General features: G+C 39.2%; 1 protein-coding gene across 1 annotated transcript; it reads right to left on the bottom strand.

Annotated features, from left to right (window-relative positions):
* Positions 1-2,416: 2,416 nt before the first annotated feature.
* PEX13 (peroxisomal biogenesis factor 13) lies at positions 2,417-11,359 on the bottom strand. The gene is made up of 4 exons (XM_075203862.1): positions 11,096-11,359; positions 9,118-9,827; positions 8,164-8,289; positions 2,417-6,743 (listed from the first exon to the last, which is right to left on the bottom strand). The coding sequence occupies exons 1-4, from the start codon at positions 11,167-11,169 to the stop codon at positions 6,454-6,456; spliced, it is 1,200 nt and encodes a 399-aa protein (XP_075059963.1). The 5' UTR covers positions 11,170-11,359; the 3' UTR covers positions 2,417-6,453.
* Between the last annotated feature and the right edge of the window lie 1,068 nt (positions 11,360-12,427).

Genomic DNA, 12,427 nt, shown 5'->3' with positions numbered 1-12,427 from the left:
ATACAATATAGCCAAAGTGAATAGAAGAGGTGAGAGGGGCAACACTGATAAGTGCTCTTTCCAATGGAAACACCGAGATCTCCAAACCAGGCATTAGAATCCTGCTATATCAATAACACCTATTGGAAAAATATAGGGCCAAAGAGCATGACTGCCAGCAGGCAGTTACACTCCACTTTAAATTGATTATAATTACCTGGCCCCTTTATGAAAGTCAAGGTCTATATTGATGTACAAATGCCTTACATAAAAATCCGTGGTCTTATGAGGCATATATCCATACTGTTACAAATGGTTAATACTGGTTCTCACTGAGTTTAGATGTCCAATGCTTTTGCCAACATTTTGATATCATCTTTCAAGTAGGAGCTAGAAATGAATCCTGGTTAAACAAACCCTTACCCTCTTGTGAGGAGGACAATTAGGGCTTCTCACATGGAGGGGAGGGGACAGAGATTATTTTGAATAATGTTGGTGCCATCCTATCTGGGGAATTCTATTAGGGAACCATTTGACTGTGGTCTCCTTGTTATCAAATCTCTGGACTATTTCCAGAAATGCAAAATCATCATCTGCCAACTGTGGAATATTTTTCCCCTCTAAGAAGTCCTCCAACCAGAGTAATCAGCTGTAGTATCAAATACTACACCAATTCAATAAGTATAGGATCTAACACAACGATCCCATATGAATCTCTGATCATGGAGACAGGGAGTCTACCAGTTCCGCTTTAGGAAAGTCAACAAATGCCATTTTCTATCTTTGCCGATAGATAAAGTACAACAATGTTTTGATAGCAAATTCAGTGAGGAACAAGGGTTACTTTTCAAGCTTAATAACTAAGTTTTGGTAAACCCTGAATGTCTAAAATAGTATGTAGGGTTGAAGTGCGGAGTTCAATGATCCTCTCTATAAATAATGTTAATAAACAAAACTGGGATAAGCCTATTCCATGAAGTATTTATTTCACTCTGCAATAAGACCTGTACAATAATAACAGAAGTACTGTCATCAAAAATTAGAATTGAAAGCCAACAGCTTTTGAAAAATCTACCTGCAAACAATTAGAGTATTTCTTTGTTGAATCCAGCAGAGAAATATACTGGTAGTGGAAAAAAATGGAAACTCTCATATAAAGTCACTTAATAGGGCACGTGGCACCAGTACAGCTTGTATGTGCCATGGCATTGAGTTTACCACTTTCTGTAATTGACACTTCAACACCTCAAGAATGTCACTCAATTGATGCCTGATTGACTAATCAATCCAGAATAGCTGATAAATGCTTGATTGGGTTCAGGTCTGGTGACTGAGAAGCCAAGGAAGAAATAAGCCTGTGCTCGGTTAATCCCATATTATACATGGTACCAGCTGCATGCCAAAATAAATGCCCTGTATGTATACAAAACAAAAACAACACTTTTTGTTGGCGCTTGTTCTCAACACTGGAGGGTTAATGGGTGGGTCTAGCAAAATGGAAACAAGTATTTGGTTCATATTTTGATCAAAACATTTAATACTGCTTCCCAGAGTAAAGGGTACCTCATTGTATGCAGGTTTTACAGTGACCTATATGTTTCAAACACCATTAAAATGCAGTTAAAATCAGATGCACTCACCTGCCAGGTACAGGGGCTTACATCCAACGATGGCTGGCTTGTAAATTCACCCAAAAAGGCCTTAAATAAGCCTGAGAGACAGCTGCCAAGACAACACATGGCACTATTTTGAAATGAAACCAGAAAAGAAAAAAGCCCCTGCTCGGTATATCCCATATTATAAATGGCACCAGCTGCATGGCAGTATAAATTCCCTATATGTATACAAAACAAAAAGACAGTTGTTGTCGGTGTTTGTCCTTAACACTGTCTATACGTGTGGATCTAGCAAAATGCAAACTTGAAGCACTGGTTCATCACATTAAATCCTGCTTCCCAGCATTAAGGGTATCTCATTTTATGCAGGTTCTACAGTGACCTACATGCTTCAAACACCATTAAAATGCAGCTAAAATCAGATTCATCAGGGTCGATAATCTTAAAGATAGCTGCATATTACCCTTAATCTCAGTAATAAGTTCAAACAATACATTTAATCAAATAAAGAGATGCCTATCTGTAATAAAATATCAGCAGGCATTTTAAACAAGTGTTACATGTTATAACATACAAATCTGACAATAAAGCAGGAAGCAGCTGGGGTCCACCTGTTGCCCATCACTGGACTATAGGAACTCATATTAAGCTTGACACTTCCAATGCACATTCGTTTTTCACAAGCCATTTCATTTTCACTGAATGCTGTGACAATGTATATTTAAAGTTCTGGAGTTTTGTGTAACAGTGATGTGATGTTTTAACTCAATGTAATACAAATACAGCTATTAAGAGGACATAAAAACAGCAGTGGAACCATCTAATAAATATTTTGAACATTTATTTCAGATAACATAGCACACACCTATTGTTTTTAATAAAATAGAACATTTTATTTAAGTAATTCAGTTCATCATAAATATCTAAAGATTTGTATTATTATTTACAGCAGCTTGCTGACATCTTACTGGAAGAGGGCTAGGCAATCTTTGTATTCCAGCTGTCGGTAAACTACATCATTCACAATGCTCTAGATGGCTAAGAACAATGTACAATCTAATTTAGCAACTGCTCGAGTGTCCAAGATTGCCTATTCCTGCGCTAGATCACATTCAGTGTTAGAAAATTAGAACATTTATATAATAAACATAAGTGTAAGTCAAAAAACCCATTGTGATCATACAATACTATAATATATAACCAACAGTACTTTTAACAGAAAACGTCCATATTAATTTTAAGTTAAACTGATTGCAAAACTGTTTCACCGACTTCACAATTAATAGGGGGGCATCCACTTTTTGACACTTCATTAAGAACTGATTTTATATATTTAAGTCAGATTAAGTCCTCCCATGCGACCTACACAGTTACATTACTATTACCACCTTGTGCCGCCTGTATTACAGGCAAAAGCCAAAAGGCTAGAGAACTCCAAGATGTAGGGTAACATTCAAACTGCACCAAAAGAGGTTTGAAGTGAAGGCAGCACTTGCATATACAGTGGGACTTCCAAGAGAAAACCACCCACCTGACTGAAAGATGATTTACCAAGGGACACAGGTTGGATAATCTCCTTTAATATTACATAATTCCTATAGCAACCCAGGAAATTCTCCATATATACACTACAGAAATTTAATTGTGTAGTAAATATTTTTAGGCACAGTATATAATGAACTGTTATTTTAAAAGTAATTTCACAAAATAAGTTTTACTAATTGAGAAGTATGTTAAAAACAAAAAATAAAACATGGCCCTAGAGCGTGTCAAGTTTCATAACCATTATTGTAGATTTTTATTTAAAAAATGCCATTAACAATTTACATAGGGATTTTTTTTAAAGCTAGCTTTAAATGATAGTCCTCTTGAAGTCTTACAAATATTTTACAAAGAAACAAAACAAACATCTAACCAGTAATCCAATCAGGAAAGCAAATTATTGTACTGAAAGTGCAGAGTAACCGCTGATAGTGACTGCTGTGATTCCTGTGTACACCATAGCTCCGTATCCTCAACCTTGTCCCCCCCCCCCCCGTCCTTTCTTTTTTGTACCACTCTCATCATTCCAAAAAAATAATAATTTAAAAAAAAAAATCATAAAAACTAATAAGTTTAAAAAAAAAGTTAGATTTATCTGTATGGTTTTCTCTAATATCTAGATATGTGACTGTGTTGCTCTGTGGTGCTTTTCAGACATCTATACCCGGGAAGGTCGGTCCTAACAGAGTGGTCGCCTGGATTAGGACACAATTGAGTAAGGACTGCTTTGATTCTCCATCCATGTTTGTGCCCTCTTATGCATCACAAACCTTGACTTCACGGAGTGTGAAGCAAGTAGCTTAAATTGCTTTTGGTGCTGCAAATCCAATGATATCAGCAAGATGACGTTTGGTGGAGGGGAGGCAGGCAGCGGTGGGGGCATAGAGAACCCATTACCGCTTTCCCACACAAAACAGCAGAAGCTGCAGAAGTAAATGGATATATTGAACTTTAAGGATTAACAACTCATGTATATTAAATTACAAACGAGGGGGGGGGGGAAATACATACACTGAAAAGACCCAATAGTAAAAACAAGTATCATTATTCATCAAATAACAAGATTCATTAAAATGAAAAGCTCCATATTTTAGAAAAAAAAATATCAACCCCCTGTAACAAAACAACCAGTTACATAGCCCAAACAAACACATTGTTACAAGTATGAATTTGTCCAAAGTAAGGAGCTTTTGGTTTTAATGGATTCATTAAACACGCAGTTTGATGTTGAACACACATTGTTACTATTTGGTTTTTTGCTTGCATGTTGTGGTTATTTTGCTGTAATTTTACCATCCTCCTGTATGTGTTGTATGAACATAAGGGGCGTGACAATTTAAGTCATATCTACCAGGACCTTGGAGATCCAATTATTAATAATTTGTGCATGTAAGCATGGCAAAATTTATATAGAAATCAAAAACACATTTAAATTAGAGATGCTCACTGACCCCCATGAACTGGTTTTGGTTTTGGATCGGGATTAGCTTCGTGTTTTGGTTTTGGCAAAACCACCCTCGTGGGTTTTGGCTTTGGATTTTTTTAGAAAAAATCCTAAACTCACATTGCTCTTTTTTGTTCCTACATTATTATTAACCTCAATAACACTAATTTCAAGTCATTTGCAGTCAATTTAGACCACCTCACAAGTGACAATATTATTTTCATACACTTTTGGACAAATACTGCGACCTGGCTGGATGCTAAGCGACAGAGAAATGACACAAACACACCGCAGTTCTAGGACACATTGGCACACAGCAGTGGCAGAAAAGAAAAATGGGGGTCCGCCCTCCCTCCCCTCGCTATGTTGGACCTTAAAAAGGAATTCAAAACTCGCGAGATCCGATGTCACAATGACGTTTTGCCTCATTTCGATTCCGAGGGCGCGCGACAGGATCCTCTAAGTTCGGGTGTGCTCGGTTCTGTAGGAACAGAACCTGAGCATCTCTAATTTAAATACACAAAATGTACTTTTTTTCTTGAGCCCATGGCTGAAAACACCAGACTAATTTCATCAATCTATAACATACTGCGGGCATTTCTGATTGAAAGTCCACTCCTCACTAGATGGAATCAGTCACTATAATGATGCTACATTTGATAAAATGCTGATTAATTCTGCAAAACTTTCCATTGAGTTGAGGTGTCTAAGCATTTACATTTTTTCTAAACTAAGCTTTTCATAAAGGATTTAGAAGTAAGCAATATGCAGTATTTGGAGTACAACCTCCTTAGCCTTAGGTCAGTTCTGGTGATCTCTCTGGTGCAATAACCATGGATTTAAATATTACATCACCTCCACCAATTACTCATTTTTAATTATTTAGTAAGTTACAAATAAATTTCTTAGCCCTCTAAGACCTCGTACACACCGGCATTACAATCAAGCGTTTGCCATGCATTCTCAAATTCTATTAAACACACTTTACTACGGATAGTACAAAGGATAAATTAATGGATCAATTCAAGTCAATTTCACTGTTGCCTGCATCGTTCATGAGAACTAAACGCTTGGTACAATATAATGAAGTCCTTTTGGAACACTTTTTAAGTACATGGTTCACTAAGCTTCAGGGGGACCGTGAAGCCCCATACTTTCACTCCAGTGTGTTGAAGCCTAAGAATAGAAGCAAACATATTCAGGAGGCTAGAACAAAATTAGTGATTAATAAAAAAATCACCTAAAGAAAAGGATATTGTAGTCTTGTCTGGCTCCTGTGGAAGTGTGTAATTTACCACTTTTGCTACTGCCACATGTATTAAAAGAACCACTAGACTATCAGAGGCTCTCTTGCAATATTCACAAATACTTCAAGAAAGTTTCAGCAACCTGTTATAAATAAAAATGTTTCAGGAGAGGTTGCAAAATATTGGTAAAGTAGTTTTCTACCTCGTGCAAGTCTACTGAGCCACACCATCGGCATTCACTTGTAGCCTAGAATAAAGACTGCATTCCGTAACCCAGAGCTGGAGTAATTACCCACGTCAGTCAATACATCCTTCTGTCCGCTCAACATCTTAAAGACTTTAAACATGCAACAAAAGCAATCAAGAAAGTAAAGAAGGGGGGTTCTGAAGAGATACAGTTTAGCAAAAGCTTGGATTTAATTCCCTTTAATTAAGTAGTGAGTCTAGTGTTATATAAACAGCTATACACTCTTCTCTATGTCTAGGTATTTCAGCACATCCTTACAACTGAAGTAGCAGTGTAACCCAGTTAAGACTGAACACCATTTATATTATATGGCGCTGTTCAGTAACTGCAGTGCAATGCAACATATCATTGCAGTTCTCCTAACAGCGGCAAGTTTCTTTATAGATCAAATGTGTCCCCGTGGCTTATGTTTGGCTCAATATCACATGTCGGGTTGCTTGTTTCCACAAAAACAGACTCTAGCGCAGCTTCTTGCTCTTCCAAAGTGGCGACGGCTGTTGCCCTAGTCAGGGGCGAGGTGTTGGGCAGCGGTTGCTCTTCCTCTCTCTTCTCTGTGGCTTTTCTACCTTTTCTTTTACCAAGGATTTTGACGTAATTGGCTGGAACAAATCCTGTTGTTTGTCCATCCAAGCTTCCAAGGAGCCAGCCTCTTATTTTAGGTTGTTGCTCTGAAAAATAGACCAACGCATTAAATGACAATTAAAGTAAAGTAAGAATAGACTAAGCAGCAAGTGACATTTATTTTCTATATAAAAAGCAAAAGATTTCCTAAAGGCGCACTCTATGTCACTATAATTATCACAGTTTAACCTAATGCCTCCAAAATATTTTAGAGACTGGACCAGCGTCCCTACTGCAGAGAATAGTGTCCCTGACTTGCCAAAGGCAATATTTGAATGCAAAGAAAAAAAAAACCAAAAAAACAGTGCTGAGGATGGTCAAACTTTTAAATATTAAAGTACCAATACAGTAAATATAAACTGTACATCTTATCAATACAAATATATTAACAACCATTTTATGCGGTTAGCAATATCATTAAAATTCTGAGGATGCTCACATACACTAATACAGTGCTTCTGGTTTTCTATTATCCAATGTATCACACTATTTCTCTGTATAATGTCCTGTTAACTAAGTATCAGCTGAAAATAGGTTGGCATGAACGGATCACCAGCATAATTCACATATAACTTGAGGTTCAATGAATATCCGTTCTCTGGTTTAATATTTAACTTTGTGGTATGAAATAAGTCTCTCTTCAAATCGTATAAAATAAGCAAAAACCAGGAGATTGTGCAGACTTATGACTTGAAACAAACTGGTATATAATCTATATCAATCGGTAGTCTTGCTAAGTAAATGTTAAATGCAGTATTGTGTTAATGAAATTCCTTATTCCAAAGGTTGAAGCCTCCTGTATGTGAAGCTGAACCGTTGAAATAAGCTCTGGCAGGGATCCGATTGAACCGCAAACAGCGGTGGGCCCGGGTCTCTGCTGTGACCAACAGCTGAGTGTAGTTAGCTTCACCAGTGTACTCACTGATATATCGTCTCAATCTTGTAAAAACAAGGCAGTTGTAGCCTAGTAGTGAGCTTCAGAGAGGCTCCACCGTGGTTTACCTCTGATAACAGGAGATACTGCAACTGGTGACAAAGTATGGCTGTCTAATTCAACATGTAAATAGCAATACATTTCTTTGATCCTTTCATGAGCTCCAACAGAATGTCCAATATTTCCTGACCTGTTTTATCACCATCTAGGTAATTTCCTCAGAGGGTGTATGTGGATTGTATATTTTCAGCAAACAACAGTTTGTTGGTCACAGCAAAGACCCATGCACGCCGCTGTTTGCTGTTGAATCGGAGAGTGAATATAACCAATGTGTCATATCCTAGGGCAAATACATGACTAAAGAGCACAGAATTAAATAAAAAAAAAAAAAAAAAAAAAGAAAAACATATTTAGTAAAGGATAGAGAAGAGCACATGGAAAAAATGTAATCTACCAGCAAGATTTCTATACCCAACTTCACAAGTCTGCAAGTTGTAGCGGGATCTGCCTATAAATACTTGGGTAAAGTTTACCTTTGGGAGCCAGGTTGAGTAAATCACCAGCACGGAAAGAAATCTCCTCTTCTGAAGTAGCAGTAAAATCATATTCTGTCCTTCCCACAACATGGTCATCTTCCCCACTCGCCCAGTTTATATTTTCTAAATAAAGAATTAAATCTTTAAGCCAATGTTAATGGAACAGAATCACCAGTTTGTCATTAACACTTGAAAATGGTGAACTTGTGTAATCGTCAGACATACAAAAAAAACTAAATATTCAAAACTGAAGCTATGAAGTAATAATGAGAATGCAGGATATCAATTCAATAGGAACCAGTGACATCAATGAGATACCAAATATTCATGAGGGACTGGTCCCTAATGAATTGGCAGTCTGCATTCTCCTAAATATTGGTTCATCCCACAAAATAGCTGCATTTTCAAACTGATCCTTCATAATTTTTCAGATGCAACTTTGTTACCATCAATAAGTTGATCACTCCCTGTCCTTCTGTCACCTCTTCAACCGAACGAGCAAAGTCCTGATCCGGAGGCCAACAAACTGAAGCCAACCCATGCCCGATTGGCCTGTCACAGAACCCTTGCCCTGGACGATCACCCAGGCAAATAGCTTTGCCAGCGCTCCTGAGACCTATAGATCAGAGCCTTTGTCCTGCCTCTGCCATCCTCACTTTCCCGCACTTCCTGAACTCTCACTTGGACTCTCCTCACTCTGGATTGCCTCTCCATCTCTGTTCCCCCACACACTATCTCTCTGGTTGTTTTTCATCCTCTGTACTCTGCACCACGTAAATAAACTATCACCTTGATTGGAACAAAGTAAAGTTCACAGTAACTAGGTATTATATGCTGCTTTTCACACCTAACAACATTTCGGTAAAATTGAGAGGACTATAAGAGTTTTACTTGGTCATCAGAAAGATGCCATATGAGTGCTTAAGTCATCTGGCTCTGTGGAGTACTTACCTTCATTATTTTCAGTGTTACCAGTGGAGAGAAGTTTCCAAATAAGGTAGGGGCCGCCAAGAATGACAGCAAAAAATAAGAAAATGGGCCATGACTTGGAAGAATTAGTGACATCGTTCTCAGAGCCAACACGGGCCACAGTTCCAGCGCTTTCAGTCCACAAATCGTCATTTTCTGAACTCTTCCTAAGACCCATAAGTCTCTGCAAACGCCGGAAAAGGAACCGGATTGTCCTGACCAGTGCAAAAGCTGAAAACACCTTTGTAAAGTGAATTTTCAGTCTGGAAAAGTGGTTTGCCACATCTAGAACAGCTCTGAAGCTATTATAAACAGCAGAGAAAGTGGCATCCATCATCATGCTGACAGAGGCAAAAGCATGAACAATGCTTTCAATGGACTGGAAGGCTCCACGGCTACTTTCTTCAGCTTGACGCACAAACCTGCTGGGAGGCACATCATCTGTCTGGAACCTGTTGTAGCCCATTCCGCTACCGTACCCATAACTATATGGACTGTGGCCACCATAAAAAGAACTGCCATAATTGCCATAAGAGCCAAAACCCGTAGAAAAGGAATTGTATCCAGGTCGGTAGGTGCTGAGTGGGCTTGTTCTTGTCTGTTCAGATGGTCTAGGTAGGACGGGTGGTGGCACCCTGGTAAGAGCTGGCTGTCCTGGTCTGGTGAGGGTGCTAGCTCTCAAGTCGGCTGACCTACAATATAAAAAAAAAAAAAGTAGTAATATGTTAGACAAGAAGATTTCCTGTCATAACCACTTTCGTGACTCTAGAATATTGAGGGACTTTTTCAAGCTTTGACAAAATAATTACCATTTTGTAGTACATATTTTATCCTACAAACTCATAGTTCTTCTCCAGCGCAGATGTTGTGAGACAAAATGACAACGCTCACTTTTTGTAGAAAGAAAACCATCATCAGGATACTTCACCATGTTCAAGCAAAGTAATAAAATGTGTTCTCTACAACAAGAAAGCTGATAGGAATGTACACCCAGCTATATGTATGTACATGCCCTAGGGTCTTCTGGCAAATCAGTGTTACAATAACTTGTTGAATTTAACTTAACACTTTACTGTATAGCAAAAAAATACACATACAGGGCATCACCTAGTACAAATTTACATGCAACATTAGCGTTTGCAAACATTTCAAAGCATGAAAGGCAACTGGATAATGCAATAGGAGTATGAGTTGTCATATGTATCCATCACCAAGCAGTTGACTTGTGATATAACCATTGGGTCTACAGAATTCAAAGCCATAGTTATCTCTGCATTGCAGAATAAAATGCGACATGGCTTTCACATGTAGCTATTTCCATTAGATTTGTATGTCATATGTTATGAGGACAATTTTGCAAAACCTATTACTAAAATACAAAAATGGAGTTTTATGGACAGTGTGATAGAGTCTGGACAGAACAATCAGAGATACTCTAATATAAGCAATAGTGAATGTTTACATATCTCTACCACTAAGAGGAAGTACAAATAAGACATTGTTACAAGTTAGATTTTAATCCTAAAGTTGAAATGTGTTGCTGATACATATTCTGCATGAATTATTAGTATTGCATAATATTTGAAGTGATTGCAAAAGACTTAGAATTAGTGTGTCAAACATCTGTGCTGCCGGTGTGTACATGTAAGGCAGCTTACAATTGCGACACAGGTAATAAAATGAAACACACGGGGCCTTTGGACTTCAATAAGGCCTGCACAGAGCTCCATGATCACAGTGGTATCCAGCTATGACCAGCAGCTCAGGAGTCTGATACCAGCTCTATGTACAGGACAGAGCACAACAGGTGCAGCTAGAGGCGGGTGCACCAGCCGGACCCCCAGCTATAGTAACACAATGCTGGACATACAGCTCCCTGCTCTTAGGACTTCAGCAGTCTGCTACGCTCCAGAGCCCGGGTGTGCGGCCCCCTCCCTCTCCCCGTGCCGTGTACACTCACTGATAGGAAGTGGTGGGTAGGCCGCCCAGGACACGCCGGGTTTCCCACGGTTTAGGAGGAGGCTGAGCCGCCATGCTGACCACTGCAAGAGCGGTAGCAGCTAGATCCCCTCGCCGTAAGCAACCGGTGACGTAGGTGCAAGGGGCGGGGGTCACAGGCAGTGGGGCGGGGGTCACAGGCAGTGGGGCGTGGTCACACACTGCATGACTGAAATCAGTAGAAGGAACAAGTCACAACCACTGCAGACATACACACTGTGTATTACACAGGTCTGAGCAATCTATCGCCGCACAACCGCTGCAGACATACACACTGTGTATTACACAGGCCTGAGCAATCTATCGCCGACACAACCGCTGCAGACATACACAGTGTGTATTACACAGGTCTGAGCAATCTATCGCAGACATACACACTGTGTATTACACAGGTCTGAGTAATCTATCGCAGACATACACACTGTGTATTACACAGGTCTGAGCAATCTATCGCCGACACAACCACTGCAGACATACACACTGTGTATTTACACAGGTCTGAGCAATCTATCGCAGACATACACACTGTGTATTACACAGGCCTGAGCAATCTATCGCCGACACAACCGCTGCAGACATACACACTGTGTATTACACAGGTCTGAGCAATCTATCGCCGACACAACCACTGCAGACATACACACTGTGTATTTACACAGGTCTGAGCAATCTATCGCAGACATACACACTGTGTATTACACAGGTCTGAGCAATCTATCGCCGACACAACCACTGCAGACATACACACTGTGTATTACACAGGTCTGAGTAATCTATCGCAGACATACACACTGTGTATTACACAGGTCTGAGCAATCTATCGCCGACACAACCGCTGCAGACATATACACTGTGTATTACACAGGTCTGAGCAATCTATCGCCGACACAACCACTGCAGACATACACACCGTGTATTACACAGGTCTGAGTAATCTATCGCCGACACAACCACTGCAGCCATACACACTGTGTATTACACAGGTCTGAGCAATCTATCGCCGAGACTCTGCGGAAAAGTCACACACATGCTTGTTATGCCGACACCAACACTAAAGTGCTATACATAATTTTGAAAAATCTGAAATAGGGACTAAACTGCATAATAGGATGGGCAAATATAAAAGTAATATACTTCTCAGTTGTTATACATTAGTGAGCCCCCATACATCATGGCAAAACACCAAGGATAACTTGCAATTTTACTCCATTGCTAGATTGTATTACATTTTCTTAACATAGCAGTATAAAAAAAACTAATTTTTGTTTCTTTTGTTACAAATGACATGATGCTA

The sequence above is a fragment of the Mixophyes fleayi genome, chromosome 3 (assembly GCF_038048845.1).
Source record: "Mixophyes fleayi isolate aMixFle1 chromosome 3, aMixFle1.hap1, whole genome shotgun sequence".
NCBI classification, from domain to species: Eukaryota; Metazoa; Chordata; class Amphibia; order Anura; family Limnodynastidae; genus Mixophyes; species Mixophyes fleayi.
This window is presented reverse-complemented; position numbering and strand designations above follow the sequence as displayed.